At 37.8% G+C, this 22718-nt stretch overlaps 1 protein-coding gene across 1 annotated transcript in view; it reads left to right on the forward strand.

Annotated features, from left to right (window-relative positions):
* Window positions 1-22718, forward strand: part of LOC145679616 (immunomodulatory peroxidase-like) — a 189837-nt gene that overhangs the window by 58794 nt on the left and 108325 nt on the right. The window contains exon 5 of the mRNA XM_081750192.1: window positions 10478-10674. Coding sequence (XP_081606318.1) covers window positions 10478-10674 — 197 coding nt within the window. The remainder of the gene's footprint in view (window positions 1-10477; window positions 10675-22718) is intronic.

The following is a 22718-nucleotide window of genomic DNA, read 5'->3' on the forward strand; positions in this document are numbered from 1 at the left end:
AGTTACAACATATTTTGTAATCTAAAAGCTACAAAACATTACTCGGCAGAGTTGTTTGAACCGAGTCATTTGTTCGGAAACGATTGTGTAAATGGAAAACTCGGCCAACACGTATTCCATCGTTTTCAAGGACACACTTTTTGGGGTAAAATATTTTGCCCCAGGGTCCCCCGCATGGTCTCAGAGGGGGTCTAACTCAAAATTTTCAAATAGCAAGGAGGGTTAAGTAGCACATCGTTTCAAGGCTTGTGTAAAATGAAAGAAAATTTAGCAAGTCTCGACTCTCTGACAACCCTATGCAAAATGGCGACTGGTGAAAGTGTAAACAGAAGCTTAATTGAAAATCTATGGACAGCTTAAATAAAAGATGGAAGCTTAAAACTTATATGGAAAGGATAGGCATACCAAACTGCTGAAACTAGGAAAACCAAATTTTTGCATTAATATTGATCAGTTGGTGATGAAAATATGCGAAATATTCAAAAACGCAAATCTTGAGTTCAAAATGTCGCACTATGTATCGAACGCAGTCCAGCTCAAACCACTGGTGTTGGAGAAGCAAAATGTGGTATTTGCGTTTATGGTTAACCCCTTTCCGCATGATTTTTTTCTTTTAGCCAAAAGAAAAACATCATCATAATCATCAGTATTGAAAATCCTTATATGGGAACTTGAAAAATAAATTAAAACTTGAATTTTAGATTTTTCACTTAATTCAGACGAGAAATAAGTACGTGCCATACAATGGCACACACGGTAGTAAGGTAAACTTTCCTAAAAGTGTACACGCAATGGATCGTGCTATATATATCACTTCATGCAGTAATACCTATGCTATACTATAGGGCTACTATATCTATACTATACTCTCAGTTCTTTGGAATTCTAATACTATGCGTCAAGTATCTTACATATACATATATATACTTCCTCATTACAAATGTTTAGGAAATAAATTGTCATATTTGTTGCTTTCAGTATAAAACTTTCTTTTTACTGCACTTTTTGCAATTTTGATTATATTTTTTCATAGGAACAACTGAAGTTTTCCTTTTTTCTACTTCTTATTCAACTACTTTTCTACTTCTTTGCTTGGTATTCCACGTTTTCTTGAACCTGACTATTTACCTTTTTGTAAACTGTGCTACTAATAAAATGAAGTCCATCAAAGATATTGTTTCTTTCGTATATCTCCTCCAAAGAAGCCAGGCATTGACGCAGAGTAAATTAAATAAGTGGAACATTATTTTATGGTACCCCTTCTTTGATCTAATATTGATCCTATAGTACAATAGCATTATGTCTAAGAGATCATCACCACCCATATGACTAGTGTAAACCCAAATTGAGTATGAGCATGGAACCATATAAGTTTTCTCTTTTCTGAAATATCTTTTTCTCACTTGTAAATTTGCTCCCTACGTATGCCGACAATGTGTTTACAGTTTTGTTATTATACAATGTCACGTGGACGTTCAACATCTTTCGCTACAACCACTTTCTCTTTCATTGAACCCAGTTTTTCTCTCTTGATTTCAGATTCAGGAGGAACGTCGCAATTTGGGATACAATACGTACGCACTGTGCCTAGGGATAGAATGCCTTCCTTCTTGAGATATAATTCTAAGGGTACACTTGCAAAACAATTATCGAAGAATATTTTGTGATTTATACTTCGAGGTACAGACTGAGTCAACCAAACATCGACGTTACTACTATCGGACATCATCAGCATCTGAATTCATTGCATCATCAGAATTGAGTATAACGATCCTCTCAGGAGCAATAGCAACATAATGTTCATCCGAGTCCAATAACAAAATATTGATATTTCTTGGATCTAGTGCTGATTCATCTTCCGATAAATATGATAATTCACTGACTACACCATTGGAAGTTCTCTAACAGCTACTGATAAACGTCCATCATTAAAAAAGCTCTGGAGCCATTGCTGTAACAGAATTGCAGAACGACTACAGTAGATTTCACTTCCGCACTTCAAGGACATAAAAGTACCCGTAAACGCATGGTGTGACATATATGGCATATACGTCTTTTTCCACATTTTTCCAATACGAATATACAAAATGAAAATCATATTGTTGGAAATACATCTCACAGTACTTGCTCATATTTTTTGTTTGGGAAAAGTGCCCACAATGTTTGGCCAAAAATTATTTTCATTGACAAAAATTCACTACTTCACAAACACCACATGTCAACGTTCCTCGCCTAATAAAACTCACAAAGAACATGCCAGATGACAAAAAGTCTCTTATTCATACACGTCAGTACGTATCTCACACAACAGAAGAAAGAGTCATTTGGCGTTTTTGATAAATCACACAAAAGCTAAAGTGAATAAAGGGGATGTGCCATATATGGCATAGTATGCGGTAAGGGGTTAATAGTAGATATCCGCAAGTTATCATTTGTAATCCAATATGGCTGCCAGCGTGAAAAATGAGTTTGTATATAAATATGTTATTTCGTGGAATACTTTGACCAAACCAACAAAGTTTGATGCAGCTCGATGTACAGACATGAATTACACATGTTTGGTACTACTCGCCAATCTTGAAATGAACGTTCTTTTTTTTCTTCCTTTATTTTTTTTTTTTTTTTTTTTTTTTTTTTTTTTTGATATTTCTGTTGCTTGAAATATTGCGATCAAACCAACGAATGGTATTCAAATGTAACCATCGCGAGTACGTTACAATAGAGCCCCCAACCTGACTGCTACAGCAAGTCCTTTAAGTGTGAACTACGTGTGACAAAAGTAGAAAAATATCCGAAGATATTCAACTTTTGTTTAGCAGTATGAGTAGGATGTCAGAGTTGTGTGTTCATCGTTTATTCGATATATTCACGTAAATAATATCGAGAGAACCGTGACGAACGTGCAAGAGGAACAGAACATATATGTGTTGTTGCCGGATGAAATAATAGTTCAAGTGAATCGAAATTCAATTGTTCTTTAATCTTCCTATTGTTTCTAAATACATAATAGAGAAAATATAGATTTAGATTTGTACTGTTATGAATGACATGGGTTTTAAGCTGCCATCTTGGATTCAAAGTGGCCATGGATTTTCAATTAAGTTTTGGTTTACATTTTGACCCGCCTCAATTTTGGACAGGGTTGTCGTAGAAGGTCGAGACTTCTTCCATCTACTTTTATTTAACAAGAGATTTCAAATGATGTGTTACTTAACCTCACTTCCCATTTCAAACGTTTTAGTTGAACCCTACCTGGGACCCTGTCGGTGCCCTGGGACACGACGTTTTAACTTAAATTGTTGTACTTTGAAAAGAATGCCACACTTCCTTTCGTGTTTTCAAATTTGTCTCACCGTTTCCGATTTATAGGGGTGACCATGGACTTTTCAATTAAGTTTATGTTTACATTTTGACCAGTCCCCATTTTGCACAGTGTTGCCATAGAGAGTCGAGACTTGCTCCATTTTCTTTTATTTTACAGCAGCTTTCAAACGATGTGCTACTTAAACCTTCTAGCTATTTGAAAATTTTGAGTTAGACCCCTCTGAGACCCTGCAGGAGACCATGGGCAAAGTATTTTACCCCAAATAGTGTGTCAGTGAAAATGATGGAATACGTGTTGGCCGAGTTTCCCATTTACCCAATCGTTTCCGAACAAATAGCTTGGTTCAAACGATCTGCCAAGTAATATTTTGTAGCTTTTAGATTGCAAAATATGTTGTAACTCACGATATTTAGCCCGGTGGTACGTATAAAATTGGGATTCGTCTAGTTATAACATATCAAATGCAAAGACAATTGTCTCGTACAGTTTTCAGCGGAACCACTGCGTAACCCTCCCTTGGTAGGTGTTTACGTGCATAAGTTATTAAACATGAAATCGTTGCTTACATCTCAACTGTTTATAAGATAGATGATTGTCTTACGCTAATATTGGTTTCTATATAACTGAAAATTACGCTTTATTTGTATTTTATAATTCGTATTTCATTCTTTATAATTAAACACTATATTATCAAAACAGAATTTAACCTGGGCCTGGTGTGTTGAAATCCCGAATTCCAATTATCCATGTATTGATTTCGAAAATCATTAGATGGGAATGTAATGGGGTGTTAAACAGCGAAGGATATAGAATGTTTTACTCTGGTAATGAAAAGGGTGGTCATAATGGCGTAAGAATAATTCTTGAAAAGCTATTAAAGGAGAAGGTAGTGAAAGTACAATTTATTGATGATAGAGTTATGATGTTAAGGCTTAAAGGGAAAACGAAGGATCTAGTGGGAATACAGACATATGCATCGACGACTTCGCATACAACTGAAGAAGTAGATAAAAATTATGAGAAAATAGAAGAAATTATAGAAGGGAGAAGAGGGATGCATGTGCAATTGTAATGGAAGATTTCAAAGCAGTTGTGGGAGAAAAACAGGAAGGTAGTATCGTAAGCAAATATGGTTTAAGCGAAAGAAATGAAAGGGAAGATAGACTGGTGAATTTCTGTAGAGAGAATTCACTAGTAATTCGGAACACTTTGTTCAATCAGCACAAGAGAAGAAGATATACACGGAAATCACAAATAAATGGCGGAAGATATCAGATAGATTATCTTATGATTCAGGACAGGTTTCAGAATAGCTTAAAGAACGCGAAAACCCTACCCGAGGCTGATATATTCTCTGATCATAATCTTGTGCTGGCCGAAGTAGATATTCAACTGAAAAATGTAGGCAGAAGAAAAGTAGGTAACAAAGTGTTGAATACTGAAAAGTTGAAAACCGAGGAAATAAGAAATTTTTCGTTGAAAAATACGAAGAAAAATGTTCAAACGAGGAAAGGATAGGCGCAGGTAGTAACATATTAAACATTGCATACAGCAGGCTGCAGAGAAAGCAGTAGGTTACCGCGAACACAAAAAGGCTAAGAAACCATGAGTTACAGAGCAGATGTTGCAGAAAATGACGGAGAGGAAGACGTGGAAACGTGTTGATACAGAAGAGGGCAGGAAAATGTACAGAAAGTTAAATAATGAATTACGAAGAGAAACAGACAGAGCAAGGGAAGAGTTTTAAAAAAGAAAATGCGAGGACATAGAAGAATTAGAAAGTGTTGGGAAATATGAGCAAATGTACAAGGGGGTGAAATCTATGGAATTTCGGAGGAAACAAGGGGGTATTAAGATGGCAGTAGAAAATAGGAATGGGAAGGTAGTCAGCGAGAGAAATGAGGTTATAGGAAGGTGGAAAGGGTACGTTAAAGACTTATATGAGAGTAGGAATAAACCGTGTAACCTAAACGTTGAAATTGAAAATGAAGTAGGCGAGGATGATAAAGAATTTAGTATTCTTCGGGATGAGTTTGAAAAGGCTATATCCGAGATTAGGAATGGAAAGGCAACAGGAATAGATAACATACCAATTGAATTCATTAAAAATATAGGAGACAAGGGAAAGAAGGAATTGTGGCGACTATGCAATGAGATATATGAAACAGGAGAATGGCCAAGAGACTTTCTGAAAACGATCATGATACCGATGGCTAAGAAATCGAACCCAAAGAGATGTGAGGATTATAGAACTATTAGTGTCATATCTCATGCAGCTAAAATTTTGCTCCGAATACTGAACAGAAGGTTATATGGAAGAACAAATGTAGAAGTTGACGAGAAGCAGTTCGGGTTCAGAAGAGATAAGAGCACAAGAGATGTTATTGGATTATTAAGGGCGATCGGTGAAAGATTTATAGAAAAAGGGAAAGAGGTGTACGTTGTATTTATTGATCTAGAAAAGGCTTTTGACCGCGTGAATTGGGAATTATTGTTGGGAGTTCTATACAAGATAGGATTGGAATGGAAAGATAAAAGATTCATAAGAAACTTATACATGAACCAACAAGTAAGTGTTAGGATAGGGAAGAACTGACGGAGGAGAGTACAATTGGAAGGGGAGTTCGACACGGATGCTGCCTCTCGCCAACACTATTTAATGTCTATCTAGGAGAGATAGTGAAAAAGAGCCTATATGATGATGACTGCATTTCGGAGGGAGGCAGAATGATTAGATGCATAAGATTTGCAGACAATATGGCGCTTATTGCAGAATCTGAAAAGAAAAATCAATAAAATGTTAGAAGAAAGAGGAAGGACTTTGAAGAATATCGGGTGAAAATAAATGTTAGAAAGACAGAAGCCATGGTGATTGGAATGAAGGGATCTGTGTCAAATATAAAAGTGGTAGGGGAGAAAATAGAACAAGTGAACAGTTTTCGATATCTGGGTTCTTAATAATGACATGAAGTGCGAACGTGAAATAAAAGCAAGGATAGGAATGGCGAAAGAAGTCTTTAAGAGGAAGAAAAGTCTGTTTTCTCGGACTTTGAATAAAAAGTTGAGAAAAAGACTCATAAAATGCTTCGTGTGGAGTGTTATACTGTATGGAACGGAAACGAAAACATTACGTAAAAGTGATGAAAAACGACTGGAAGCCCTCGAAATGTGGGTGTGAAGAAGAATGGAAAGAATTAGTTGGGTCGAGGAGAAAATGAATGAGAAAGTGTTAAAAATGGTGGGGGAGAAAAGAACACTTTTAGATATTATTAAGAAGAGGAAGAGAAACTGGTTGGGACATTGCCTAAGAAGAAATTGTATCATGAGGGACATCCTAGAGGGTATGGTGGCGAGAAAGAGAGAGAGGAGGCAAAGGAGACTACAATTAATGGATGACATAAAACAGAAAGATCATACGTGAAGACGAAGAGGTTAGCGGAGGACCGTGGAGCATAGAAGCTCCTCAGCTGCGGTAAGTGACCTGCCAATAAGAGCAGAATACCTACGATGATGATGATGATTTGGAAAATTCCTAAAAACATAAATTGTAAGGATCTTTTCAAAACAAAGTTCTAGGAAATTATATAACAGCGAATACCTACAGTTTGCATTTCAGTAAGTTTCTAGAGATGTGTGTTTCTTTCATTTCTGAATAACCAATCCGTATACTTAACAATAAGTATTATTAGACTTCGGATATTACACTGTATACCTATCACTGATGTTTCCAAAGATCAGTAGCCTTACCACGTAAATTAAACCAATGAAACGAAAAGACTGGTTACGCGCTTCTATAACCTAGATCTTTTGTTTAGATGAAATAGTGTTGCAAGGAGTGCCCTATACTGTGGATGTTGTATATGTGTATATCAAAAATACAAATCCGGGACGCTACTAAATTACGAGAATCTTTGAAATGCTTAAAATGAAAATAAGTGTTATATACGGATTTACTTTCTTCCATTAGATAGCGTAGTATTACGTAATCACATTTTTAGTAATTTCATTAGACCTTCTTCCTAGTTAAGCAAACATTAGCATTTGATTACTCTTTCCCTCTCGTAAGCAAAATGTTTTGTTTTTCCCCTCAGGATCTGTTATGTTTCATCGTTTTCTGAATCTATTTCAGCTTATTCAAGATATGATGTTTCCTTTCACACTTTTTTTTTTAAAAAAAAACATACAAAACGGTTAATTCATTGGAAATATGTTCCGGCGGTATTTGTTATATTATATTCCCTTCTAAGCAAACTATAATATTCCCTTCTTTCCTTCTTCGCTGAAATTCAGAATATTTAATCATCTCGAGAAATATTTTCGGGACGCAGATCTCGATTCTGTGACGATCTTGGAGTTTCCGGGACGAATGGCTTCCGGTATCTATGGTAATATTAAGTCCTGATCTTAATTAGGATTAGGATTAGGAATTCGATTTAAGGGCTTCCGGTATCTATGGTAATATTAAGTCCTGTTCTTCATTAGGATTAGAATTAGGAATTCGATTTATTGGCTTTCAATGTTTATGGTAATATTAAGTCCTGTTCTTTATTAGGATTAGGATTAGGAATTCCATTTATGGGCTTCAAGTATCTATGGTAATATTAAGTCCTGGTCTTCATTAGGATTAGGATTAGGAATTCGATTTATGGGCTTTCGGTATCTATGGTAATATTAAGTCCTGTTCTTCATTAGGATTAGGATTAGGAATTCGATTTATTGGCTTTCAATATTTATGGTAATATTAAGTCCTGTTCTTCATTAGGATTAGGATTAGGAATTCGATTTATGGGCTTCCGGTATCTATGGTAATATTAGCTAAGTCACGTATGAGGGATGATGTCACTTGGTAAAAACAGTACCCGTGTAATTGGGGAGGAACAAAGAAATGGGCAAAGAAGGAAAGTTGCCTGGGAGCATTATGTGAGGTACCCTCCCGGCATTTGCCTGGTGTGAATGAGGAAAACCCAGGAAAATATCTCTGTATTCTGTTACACTTTTTCAACCGTGTATCAAACTGGTAATGTCCTATTTTTCATAAGCGCATTGTTGCATTAGACGTAAAACACAGAACTCAAGCTTAATAACTATAAATCAGTTTACCTCATAACTAATATCCACAAATTCCCAAGTACGGGTTAAATTTATATATTAATCTAATAAGACTGATGTCAGTTCCAACAAACAAGAATATATTGCAAGCTGTGATGATTTCCGATTATTTCTCCCGGGAAATTGCAATACTGAGGGGGGTTAAAGTAGTGCTACGAAAATACTGGTATTGAACACGATGGAAATTTGCTTCAAGCGGGAATTTCGTAGCTCCAGAGGAAAGAATTGTTTCCCAGGACACCTTAAGAGTCTGACTTACTAAAAATAATACAAAATTTTCCATTTTATTTTTTTTGTTTTTCATAAGTGAAAGAAGATAATGAAATACAATCCCAGATAATGTTATTCTACAACAGAAAATATGAACCTAAAGAATTTTCAGTGTTGCCAGAATAACATTCACCCAAATTCTAATTTAAGAGAGCGACTAGAAGAAAGATTTGATTAAGTATCATGTTGTTTTGGTTTCCTATGAAAGACTTTTTAAATAACACTATTATTTAATTTTAATAACTGTATGTTAAACTATTTTTTATTACAAACTAAATACAACTATTATTTTAAAAGTAGTTCACAGGATTCCAAGTCAACTTTATACGTATAATCAAATGCAGTTGAGTTCGTTCCTCTAGTCGCTGCCTTAACTTAGATTTTCGAGGAAATGCTATTCTGGCAATACTGTAATTTCTATGCATGGCAATACTGAAAATTCCCCAGGTTCATCTTTTCTTTTGTAGAATAACATTATCTATGATTGTGATAAGTTGCATTTTCATTATCTCCTTTCGCTTATGAAAAACAAGCAAAAGAAATATGGTAAAATTTTGTATTATTTTTAGTATGGCAGGCTCTTAAGGTTAATTCAAACATAGTGTGCCGTTCCAGTACAATATACTTGCCATGATTCATCCGTGTCAAGTCCGGATACATCTTTCGCAGATATCATACCGTGCTGTGCAGTGTCGCTACTTCTTTCAGCAGCATTTCCCATGGTTCTGGTCAACTTCGTGTCGCTTCGGTGCTCCGAAGAAAGCCAAAGGATCACGGCCGACGAGCAACGAACGGGCTACTTTCTCTTCAAGACAGCGGCCTGTCGGAGCACGGTATGTCAAACGACACATCATGTGTCAATTGAAAAAAATACAACCAAATGGATTTTTAATGTCAAAGTCTGAAAAGAAACTTACTAGACCACGGTACGGATAGGGCACAACATGGAAAAGGCACTTCATGTGTGAATTAAAAAAGACAACTCAATAAATTTTCAATGTCAAAGTCTGAAAAGAAACTTTCTAGATTACGGTACGGATGGGATACGGCATGGGAACGGCACTTCATGTGTGAATTAAAAAAGACAACTCAATGAATTTTCATTGTCAAAGTCTGAAAATAAACTCTTTAGACCACGGCACGAATGGGGCACGGCATGGGAACGGCACTTCATGTGTGAATTTAAAAAGACAACTCAGAGAATTTTCATTATCAAAGTCTGAAAATAAACTCTTTAGACCACAGCACGGATAGGGCACGGCATGGGAATGGCACTTCATGTGTGAATTAAAAAAGACAACTCAATGAATTTTCATTGTCAAAGTCTGAAAATAAACTTTTTAGACCACGGCACGAATGGGGCACGGCATTGAACGGCACTTCATGTGTGAATTAAAAAAGACAACTCAATGAATTTTCATTGTCAAAGTCTGAAAATAAACTTTTTAGACCACGGTACGGATGGGGCACGGCATAGAAACAGCACTTCATGTGTGAATAAAAAATACAACTCAATGAATTTTCAATGTCACAATCTGAAAACAAACTTTGTGGACCACGGCACGGTATGGGAACGGCACACTGTATGTGAATTAACCTTTACAGAAAACACACAGCATATTTATGCTAAACCGGATTTTCATGGACGATGTTGTAGAACAGACTTACAAGTATTTACAAGTGCACTTGGGTTTTTCTATGCCCAACGCTTAAACTTCCTTTATTGACAATTGATAAACAAATTTATAAAAGAAATTTTATAATTAATTTTAGGTGAACAGCAAAGTGGTGTTGTTTGCTGTGGTCCCAATGGTGAGGAGTTAGACCCCAATCATCTTCATCCAGCCTGTATGCCTATTTCTATCCCTCAAAATGACTCTTTCTATTCTAAATATAATCAACGGTGCATGCATTTTGTACGATCCATGACTGGTATCACAGAAGGATGCAACTTTGGTCCTGGAGAACAGGTAAAACTTACTTATTCTAATTGTTTTATATAACTTATTATTCATATTAATAACCTATGCTATTCTAATTCTAATTTTATCTTTTTTGTTATTTTATTTTTTCAGCACATTAATTAAGGAATTATAAATAATTTCTGTAAAAATTATTACCTTTTTCAAGCAGTATTCCTCGATTATTATTCTGTTTTGCTGTCATTACCCTAATAGCTCACGATTTAATTAGTAACTTAAGCTGGAAAACATGCTGTTGAGTAATGAATTTTCTTCAAAAACATTCTAAATATCAAACGCCCCCGCCAAGTGAACTTTATGGTGGACAAACACCGTGTGCGTGGGTTTTCTCGGGGTTCTCCCGTTTCCTCCCACTTTCTTCATTCCATCATTTCGTTCATTACTCATCATCACCGTCTCCTTTAGCCTACCCGGCATAATCGTGGGACGTAAAACTCAACGATTTCTTTTCATTTTTTTTTCTAAATATCAAGCAAGAAGTTGCTATAAATTTGTGACATTACGTTTACATTCCTAGTGATCTATACATCAGAGATTACAAACTTCATGGAAGTGTATTAGAATAGCATGATATCCAGAGTGATATACGTAAACCAGACATCTGGCAGGGTGGCTCATTGGTAGAATTCCTACCTCTGGTGCGTGAAGTTCCTGGTTCAATCCCCAGAGGAGTAAGTTTGCGATGGAGTACATCTTGTACGTGGAATTTTTCAGGATACTCCGTTTTTTTTTAATTTCTCACTCCATTAAATGTTCCATCATAATTCTGTTCCTTTAAGAGTCTTCATCCCGGCGAAATTAAAATACCGCTAATTTTACAGAAATTATGTGATATCTTCAAATAGATAAAAGATAATCGAAATGTGGAACAAGAGCGCCCTAGACAATATTATTTTACATGAGAAACCGTTATCACGACTCACTTATCTGCTTTCGATTTCGAGCCATTTTGAAAATTGGCATTTATTTTCGCGTTTCTAAACAGCTGAAAACGGAAGGCCACAAGGTGAATTGTGATAACGGTACCTCACGCAAAATACTATTGTCTAGGCCGCTCTTGTTCCATATTTCAATTATCTTTTATCTATTTGAAGATATCACATAATTACTGTAAGGCCCTTTTTAGACGTTATGATAAATCATCAAGGGTGGAGATTTTTTTATCATATGCAAGAGAGATATTTTCTATTCACACACGGCGATATCGCTCGGAGATATTCCTCACAGAGGTCAATAGAGTCTGACATCTTTCGGAGGTTATGTGAACTATTTCAGAAAAATACAGGGCCACGATGTTTGCTTGTGGTGTGTGTGTGTGCGTTTCTACCTGCCACTTGTGAAAGGACAATTCCTGTTTCTTGGTAATTTGTGTTCCCGCCGTAGTAAAATAAAGAGCTTGAAATGGAAAAGAACTATTATGCGGCTTTTGCAATTATCATGTCCGTAGCAATGATATAATTGTGTTTATGTTTAAAAAAGAAAAGAAATATAGAACGGTGTTGCCTATTTAGACACTTAAGAATCGTTAATAGTAAGCTGAAAGACGAGTGTCATTTTATTGCTGGGGTTTTTAATTCATTTTTTGTATTTGTGTCCACAGAATATATCTAAATTAAAAGATAAAATATACATTCTTGTCCCAAGTATTTAAACATACAACACCCCCCCATATATATATATATATATATATATATATATATATATATATATATATATATATATATATATATATATATATATATATATATATATATATATATATATATATACCTTGTATACTAATCCGTAACTACGCAACTTCTCGTTAAATCTTTTAGGATTCATGGTATCTTTAGATACCATGGCGTAAGTGTTGTCTTTGACCGCTTATTTAGGTTCTATAACAGATATTCGAAATTGGTCAAAAACATTGGTCAAAAAAAGGATGCATTTTGGAATCAGATGGTCATCTTGGTGGCGCCAAGTGGGGACAGAGGGAAGTGACTTATCCTTGAGGAAATTTCAAAACTTTTTCAAGCCTTTAGTTTCTAACATACCAGATTGAAACTTTGCACACGGATTGTGTGCACCTTTGAGTAGGCCTATTTCTCAATTCTTTAGATCTATGTGTACTCGGGCCCGAGGCTGAGGGTCGCAACTATTCCGAGGGGCGATTTTTTCAGAAAAAAATCTGATTTTTACCAATTTTTCCGCTTTAGGTGTACGATACGCACATGTGAGTCATACCGTTGGAAAGGGCTTGTTATATTGAAGAAAATAGTGTTTGAACCATGACTCTAGGCCAAATAGTAACGACGCAGTAAATTTTTATAATATGATTGAGTTGATTTTGAGTTTAATGTCCTGTTCAGCAGTGATGCTATGTGAGAAGTGGACCTACTGATTAACGTGGAATCCAAACCACATGAGCTCCCACTGGAAATCGAACCCGGGTCTCCCACGCCAAAGGCGCGTACGCTAACCGGTTAGTTATACGTGCGTGTGTGGCCTAAATTCAGACTTTCAAAAAAATTTTCATCCCTTTGTTTTCAAGATACAAAATTGAAATTTAGCACACGCATTGTGTACGTAATACGTATTTTCAAGAAATTATCAGATCCCTACGTGAACCCAGGGCCGGGCCAGAGTCAGTGTCGGATGTAGAAGGTAAAAAATCGGGGAGCCAGCCAGACCCCAGACTATGATAGGTATATCATGACTTTACTATAAACTTTCAAAAATATATAAATAATAAATTATTTTTTGACTCAAAAAACTGGGGTCCTAGGCAGGGCATGATTTAGGGAGGTGCAAAAGTGCACGTGCACCCCCGCGTTGTTGTAAATATATCGGCCGCGGTGGCTCAGTGGTAGAGCGTTCACCTCTGGTGCATGGGTTCCTGGTTCAAACCCTGCTCCCGCCAAGTTAACTTTGTGGTGGACAAACACCGTGTACGTGGATTTCCTTCCACTTTCTTCATTCCACCATTTCATTCATTTCTCATTCTCACCGTCTCCTTTAGCCTAACCGTTATAACCGTGGGGCTGAAAACTAAAAAAATTCATTTCATTTCGTTGTAAATGTACACTACCTAAAGTAAGAAGCTAGCAGAGAGCTTTGCAAAATAAATAGTTTAAGTCAATTTTCTGAAGGTTGAAGGAAAAGAATTCATCGAAATTAGACACTTAGCATTTCCAAAGGAATTTCTCATTCACATCACAGATAAAGCATTTAAAAAAAAAACTCAAATTTAATTCAAATGTACTGGTAGTTATTGGTGCACCCCCTCAGAGAATCCTAGATCTAGGTCCCCCGGGCTAGAGCCGCCACTGGCCAAAGTGGTGAAGTGTTTCGGGGGGATCCTTTTAAAAAACCGGGTTTTCCCGAATTTTCCGGCCCAGGTGTATGATACGGACATGTGAGTGGTATCGTTGGAAAGGGTTTGTTATACTGAAGAAAATGGCGTTTGAACCATGACTCTAGGCCAAATAGTAACGATGCAGTAAATTATATATATAATGTAAATTTTGCAGGATTTAAATTTAGCACATGTATTGTGTACATAACTACGTATTTTCATAAAAAATTTATATCCCTACGTGAACCCAGGCTCGAACTAGAGGGGTGCAAAAATTTCAAAAAATCGAAAAATCTCCCAGTTTTCCTCGATTTTCCAGTTTCTGGTGTATAATACGGACAAAGGAGTAGTACAGTTGGAAAGGATGTTCTATTCTGAACAAAATGAGATATAAAACATGATCCTATGATAAATGATCCCATGATCTTAACATATTTCAAATTCTATCGAATATCAAATTCATGGTGTCGATTTCAAGGTGAAGTTTCCCCATCTATTCAATAAACTTGTATTTCAGCTCATAGAGGCAAATATTTTTGCTAACTTCATATACCCTGCATTTCATTGCAGTTTATTTTATTATAAACCATTACTTAATTCTACATATTATAGAATTGTTCGTAATATTTGTCAAATTACCTCCGACATTTTCAACTATAAATGTTTTTTTTTTTTTCATTTCTTTATATAACGAAATGTAATGCCATAGTGACATTTTGCACTATGCTCTCTCTTTCGTTACGAGCTAAAGGTGACTATTTTATTTCTAAACGAAAAATAAAATTAGTTATATTTAGTTCCAGAATTAAAGATGATGGAAACCAATGAGCTGACCACACACAAAACAACTTAAATCCATCTTCTTGACCATAGCTAATTAAGGACTACAATTGAATAGCATTCAATTTATTTTTGAGCTGTAAATATATTCGTAGTTTTTATTAATACTAAAATCTAGAACAGTTTTACGCTTGTAAAATTCTACTTCATTTTGTTCGCTTGACAATAAATATATAAATACTTGCAGAATATCGAATCACATCTTAAACTGTAACTATATTTTCCTGTTTACTGGAGTCCTGTCTGATCAATGAAAAAATAAAAATAAAAAAAAGTGGGACCCAATGAGCTACGGAATAAGATACACAAGTCACCTACTATATACAGTATATATACAGGGCCGGATTTAGGGTATACGTGCACCCCCTTCCGTTGTAAATATACACTACCTAAAGTGAGAAGCTGCAGAGAGTTTTGCAAAATCAATAGTTTAAGTCAATTTTCTGAAGGTTGAAGGAAAAGAATTCGAGACCAGACACTTGGCATTTCCAAAGGAATTCCTCATTCACATCACAGATGCCTAAAGGCATTTGAAAAACTCAAATTTAATTCAAATGTACTGGTAGTTATTAGTGTACCCCCCTCAGAGATTCCTGGATCGGGCCCTATATATATCCGGGCCAGAGGTGGACAAAAAATCTAAAAACACTTCATACAGGACACGTAAGTTTGGCCCTCCACTGTACAACACGTGTTCCGGTAACCGATCGTTCTTTTGTTTTCAATGTGTCATGTGGACCTTCCTCTTCCGTTAGCAGTAACCAGTTCACCTGTGAGTGTCGTGGTGTGAAAGTGGTGCGGTAAAATGGGCGACCTGACAGACTTCCAAAGAGGCATGATCGTTGGTGCCCGTCTGGTTGGAGCTACTGTCAGATAGGGACCGGAGAGCATTAAAAAGGATTGTAGCAGCTAAAAAAGAATACCACTGCAATGAAAATTACGTCTGAACTCAATTCCGGCCTATAGAACCTGGTTTCATCGAAAACAGAGCCCGACGGGAACTTCATAAAATGAAAATTCATGGCAGGGCCGCTATCGCCAATCCCCTAGTCACAGCAGTAAATGCGAAGAGGCGTATCCAGTGGTGCAAGGACCACAAGGCGTGGACTTACGAGCAGTGGAAACACGTAATGTGGTCCGATGAATCGACCTTCACCTTGTTTCCAACAACCAGTCGTGTTTACGTATGGAGAACACCGTCGCAGGCCTAGGATACAGACTGTCTGCTCCCAACTGTAAAGCATGGGGGTGATTCTGTTACAGTATGGACAGTGATATCGTGGTTTTCTGCAGGTCCCATCATAGCCCTGCATGGAATGATGAATACTAAGGAGTATGAGGCCATTTTGAGGGACCAGGTTCTACCCATTGCCCAAATATTGTTCCCTGGTGGTACAAAATTCACCGATGACCTGTTAGCCCCCCATGTAACAAAATTCGATTGGAACTGAGCCAGATCGTTTGATCGTCGTTTGATCGCGTTTGATCGCCAAAAATTATCGTTTGATCGCCACGCGTATTGACGTAATAAAAGTAATTAGGTAGGGGGGGCTAACAGGTTCCCCCCCATCGAACCAAATTCGATCGGAATAGGGTCAGATCGTTTCATTGTCGTTTGATCGCGTTTGATCGCCAAAAATTATCGTTCCATCGCCACGCGTAGTGACGTAATACAAGTAATTAGATAGGGGGGCTAACAGGTTAACCTGTTAGCCCCCCCATCGAACCAAATTCGATCGGAATTGGGTCAGATCGTTTCATTGTCGTTTGATCGCGTTTGATCGCCAAAAATTATCGTTCGATCGCCACGCGTACTGACGTAATACAAGTAATTAGGTAGGGGGGCTAACAGGTTAACCTGTTAGCTCCCTCATCGAACCAGATTCGATCGGAATTGAATCAGATCGTTTCATTATCGTTTGATCGCGTTTGATCGCCACGCGTAGTGACGAAATACAAGTAATTAGGTAGGGGGGCTAACAGGTTAACCTGTTAGCCCCCCATCGAACCAAATTCGATCGGAATTGGGTCAGATCGTTTCATTGTCGTTTGATCGCGTTTGATCGCCAAAAATTATCGTTCGATCGCCATGCATAGTGACGTAATTCATGTAATAATGTAGGCGGGCTAAGAGGTTAACATCTTAACCTTTCATCGAACCAAATTCGATCGGAATTGGTTCAAATCGTTTCATTGTCGTTTGATCGCGTTTAATCGCCTAAAATTATCGTTTGATCGTCACCCGTAGTGACGTAATACAAGTAATTACTTTATGGGGTTAACAGGTTAACCTCTTAAACTCCATTGAACCAAATTTAATCGGAATTTGGTCAGATCGTTTTATTGTTGTATCGCCAACAATTATCGTTTGATCCACATCCCTAGTGACGTAATACAAGTATTTAAGTAAGGGTGCTAACAGGCTAACCTGTTAGCCCACAATCAAACCAAATTTGATCGGAATTGGGTTAGATCGTTTCATTGCCGTTCGATCGAATTTGATCGTCAACAATTATCGTTTGATTGCTGCACGTAGTGGCGTAACACATGTAATTACATAGGGGGTTGCTAACGTGTCCCTCATAGAACTAAATTCGATCGGAATTGGATCAGATCGTTTCATTGTCGTTTGATCGCGTTTGATCAGGAACAATTATCTTTTGATCGCCACGCGGAGTGACGTAATACATGTAATTACGTAGGCGCAAGGGTGTAGCCAAGGAGGGGCCCATCGGGGCCAGGCCCCCCAAGTGATTTCCTGCCCCCCAAATGAACAGCTTTAAAAACATCATAGTAAAATTATCTCGCTTCATTCATTTAAAAGTAAAGTTTGCTGACAATTAATAATTTGCCGTAAAATAGTATGGAAAAATATTGTTTTTCCATACCGATCGAAAAATAGGATGCTTTTTTGTGACAGCAGATTACACAATTTACTGCGATTTATATTTGACAGTTTGAAGACAAACTTTTCAACAAGGTACTATAAATACAGCCATAAAACAAAGATACTAAACTGATTTGTAAGTACAGTATATTTTTATATCATTTAACAAGTATTTTAAAAGACATAGAGGATGGAAAATTTGGTGAGAAACAATGTTTTTATTCAGTTTGGATTTCATTCGCTCACTCTTTTATTTCTACTCAGTGTAATAAAATATTTATGTTTTTTTTAAAGTCACGAATAATAAAAAAATATTTTTGTCACTAAACCGTAAAGAAATTAAGTGAAATTTCAAAGAAAATCAATCTTGTGTAGATAGGTTCTATATACAAGGTCTTAAATTTAAATACAAAGGTAACCAAGAAAAGTTTTGTTGCTTCTTCACCCACCACCTTCGAACATTGATATGTCACCTTCGAAGATCGAAAATAGTCTCCATCAGCATCGACGACCTTCTCCCAACATTCTGAAAGGCCATTGATTCCATCGCGTTAGAACATGGTGGACCGTGAAACGAAGAAGGTATCAGGTGCATTTTGCACTTTTACTACGGGTTTGAACTGCTGTCCTCTAAGGTGATTGTCCAAAGAATGGAAAAGGTGACAATCGGACGGTGCAATACCCGGGGAATATAGTGGTTGCAATATTGTTTCCCATCCAAGGCGTAGAATGGTGTCCTGAGCCATCCTAGCCACGTGGGACTTAGCGTTGTACCGTAAACGAGGACCCGTTTGCAATTCAAAAGTGATGGTTCCAGAGTTTTGAGTTCTTGAATACAGCTCAACTGCTGACCCTACACGGTTGCATTGATACTCTGACCAGCTGGTAGCAGTTCCCGATGCACGATGCGCCAAACACACAGGAGGACCTTCTTCTGGTGCAGTGCTGGTTTCGGCTGTTTTGAAATCGGTTCATGTTATGCTAACCAATGGTGACGGCGCCGTGGAGCTTCGTATAGGACTTTTTATCACATGTCAACACCCTGTCCAGAAATTGCTCCAAAACAGTAAATAAACACAGGCGACTGTCGCGTTGCCTTCTGGCCCGGAGTCAAAACATGTGGGACCCATCGACTCAACTTGTAGTGCTTCCCAAGTTGATGGATGTGCTGCCGAATGGTTTCTCCACTCACACTGAATTGTAGTCTCAGTTCCTCTTTGTACATGTATTGGTCTTCCGGCACGTGGTGTTTTCGGGTGTTTCATCATCGTCCTTAAACTTGTTAAACCATCGCTGCCCAGTCCACGTCGTCACGACACCCTCACCAAAGGCTTGACATATCTTCTGTCCTGCTGCAGCGGCGTTTGACCTCCAATTGAACTCGTTCAGCATACATGCGCTTATGACGCTCTGTGGATGTCCCATGCAAGTTCACGGTGTATCTGAATTGCCACAACCAGGTAGTATGTTGGATATACCCACACCAACAACTGACCTTCGCCTTATTTCCACTCTCATTTAAGTCACGGTGTGAGGACCAATTGAACATAGACCTCCACGAAAAGTGACAGAATTTTCTTGGTTACCTTTATAGTTATGCACAAAAGTGGGTCCCGTTTGGTCCCGGGCAGAAGTTCTTCATTAAGGATAATAAAAATTACCTTGAATGTAATTTATGGAGAAAATAATAATAATAAATAATAATAATAATAATAATAAATAATAATAATAATAATAATAATAATAATAATAATAACAAGAAGAAGAAGAAAAAGAAGCTAAAATAGTGTTTTTAGTTTTACAGAAGGAAACCAAAATTTGCCTTTTTTCAGGCCGCAAAAACACTAACAGCAAAACATTTTTTTGTCTTTGTACATTGCAGCTGGCCCTTCTCAAAAACCTACATAAACCTGCTGGCTATACCCCTGCGTAGGGGGCTAGCAGGTTTAACACTTAGCCGCAATCGAACCAAATTTGCTCAGATCGTTTCATTGTCGTTTGAACGCCTTTGATCGCCAAAAATTATCGTTTGATTACCACGCGTAGTGAGGTAATACAAGTAACTATGTAGGCGAATTAACCTGTTAGCCCCCTGTCGAACCTCTGAGCTCCCTCGTGGCTAAGCGGTTAGCGTACGCGCCTTTGGCGTGGGAGACCCGGGTTCGATTCCCGGCGGAAGCTCATGTGGTTCGGATTCCACGTTAATCAGTAGGTCTACGTCTCATATAGCCTCGCTGCTGAAAGGGACGCTAAAATCAACTCGACCTGTCGAACCTCTTTTGATCCGAATTTGGTGAGATTGATTTATTGTCGTTTGATCACGTCTGATTGCCAAAAAAAAAAAAAAAAACGTTTGATCGCCGCGCGTAATGACGTAACACAAGTAATTGAGTAGGGGGGCTAACAGGTTAACGTGTTAGCACCCCCATTGCACCAAATTTGATCCGAATTGGGTCAGATCGTTTCATTGTTGTTTCATCACGTCTGATTGCCAAAAAATCGGTTGGTCGTCACGCGTAGTGACATAATGCAAGTTATTACGTAGGGAACTAACAGGTGAATCTGTTAGCTTCTAATCGAACAAAATTTGATCGGAATTGGGTCAGATCGTTTCATTGTCGTTTACTCGAGTTTGGTCACCAGAATTATCGTTTGATCGCCACGCGTATTGGGATGTAGTTTAATCAAATTTGGTTGGACAGAGGCTAACAGGTTAACCCCCTTTATAATTACATGTGTTACGCCACTACGTTAACCTGTTAGCCCCATACCTAATAACTTGTATTACGTCACTACGGGTGGCGATCAAACGCGATCAAACGATAATGAAACAATCTGACACATTTCCAATGAAATTTTGTTCGATGGGGGTCTAACATGTTAAGCTGTTAGCCCCCCTACCTAATTACTTGTATTACGTCAATACGGGTTTGGATCAAACGCGATCAAACGATAATGAAACAACCTGACGCAATTCTGATCAAATTTGGTTCGATAGGGGGCTAACATGTTAACCTGTTAGCCCCCATACCTAATTACTTGTATTACGTCACTACAGGTGGGGATCAAACAATAATATTTCGCGATTGAATGCGTTAAAACGACAATCAAACGATCTGACCAAATTGCGATCAAATTTGGTTGGATGGGGGGGCTAACAGGCTGACCTGTTAGCCCCCTTACCTAATTACTTGTATTTCGTCACTACACGTGACGATCAAACGATAATGAAACGATCTGATCCAATTCCGATCGAATTTGGTTCGATACGGGGGCTAAGAGGTTCACCTGTTAGCCCCCCTACCTAATTCCTTGTATTACGTCACTACGCGTTGCGATCAAACGATAATTTCTGGCGATCAAACGTGATCAAACGACAATGAAACGATCTGACCCAATTCAGATCAAATTTGGTTTGATAGGAACAGGTTAGCCCCCTAAGCAATTACTTGTATTTCGTCACTACGCGTGGCGATCAAACGATAATTTTTCGCGATCAAACGCGATCAAACGACAATGAAACGATTTGACCCAATTCCGATAGAAATTTGGTTCGATACGGGGGTAAAAGGTTCACCTGTTAGCCCCCCTACCTAATTACTTGTATTACGTCACTACGTGTTGCGATCAAACGATAATTTCTGGCGATCAAACGTGACCAAACGACAATGAAACGATCTGACCCAATTCCGATCAAATTTGGTTTGATAGGGGGCTAACAGGTTAGCCCCCCCTAAGCAATTACTTGTATTTCGTCACTACGCGTGGCGATCAAACGATAATTTTTGGCGATCAAACATGATCAAACGACAATGAAACGATCTGACCCAATTCCGATCAAATTTGGTTTGATAGGGGGCTAACAGGTTAGCCCCCCTACCTAATTACTTGTATTTCGTCACTACGCGTGGCGATCAAACGCGATCAAACGATAATGAAACGATCTGATTCAATTCCGATCGAATCTGGTTCGATGAGGGAGCTAACAGTTTAACCTGTTAGCCCCCCTACCTAATTACTTGTATTACGTCAGTACGCGTGGCGATGGAACGATAATTTTTGGCGATCAAACGCGATCAAACGACAATGAAACGATCTGACCCAATTCCGATCGAATTTGGTTCGATGGGGGGGCTAACAGGTTAACCTGTTAGCCCCCCCTACCTAATTACTTTTATTACGTCACTACGCGTGGCGATCAAACGATAATTTTTAGCGATCAAACGACGATCCAACGATCTGGCTCAATTCCAATCGAATTTTGTTACATGGTTGGGCTAACAGGTCACCGGTCAAAATTCCACACACCACGATTCAGGAGCTCTATACGTCCATTCCACGTCGGATCCAATCTGTTTTGGACGGAAAAAGAGGCCGCACACCATACTAGGTATGATTTTCACACTTTTGTAAACGTTTTAGATTTAAAATTGTTTTTGGGAATATCTTGAAAACTGCAAATCGGATTTTAAAAAAGTTGCAACAAAAGTTGTTCGCCTCGAAGGAGAACATCCAAAGATACCACACGCGACCCCCTGCCCCCACCACCTGGGGGAGGGAGGGGCAACTTTGAAATCTTAAATAGGAACCCCCATTTTTATCGCATATTCTGATTCTCCGTGAAAAAATACGTAACTTCTGTATTGAACATTTTTTCGGTACGTAATAGATGGCGCTGTAATCGACAAAAACAAACATAGTACAAACGAATGACCTAGTTATTGTTTCAATTTTCTAAAGTCGGGGCTATCTTGCCAGATTATTAATATTCAAAGTCTAGTTTGGATTTTAGTCATATTTTCCGTTTACCATTTTTCCATTGCTTACTTGTATTTATTTTATTCATGTTTATTTTCCTTTGCAATTAGTATAAATTAGTTAACGTATAAGTGTAATTAGTTATCATTATTGTATTTTTTCCTTTCATTAATTATTTCATAATACAATTATATTATTACTGGTGAGCTT

This window comes from Thermobia domestica, chromosome 2 (assembly GCF_964235325.1).
Source record: "Thermobia domestica chromosome 2, izTheDome1.hap1.1, whole genome shotgun sequence".
Taxonomy (NCBI): Eukaryota; Metazoa; Arthropoda; class Insecta; order Zygentoma; family Lepismatidae; genus Thermobia; species Thermobia domestica.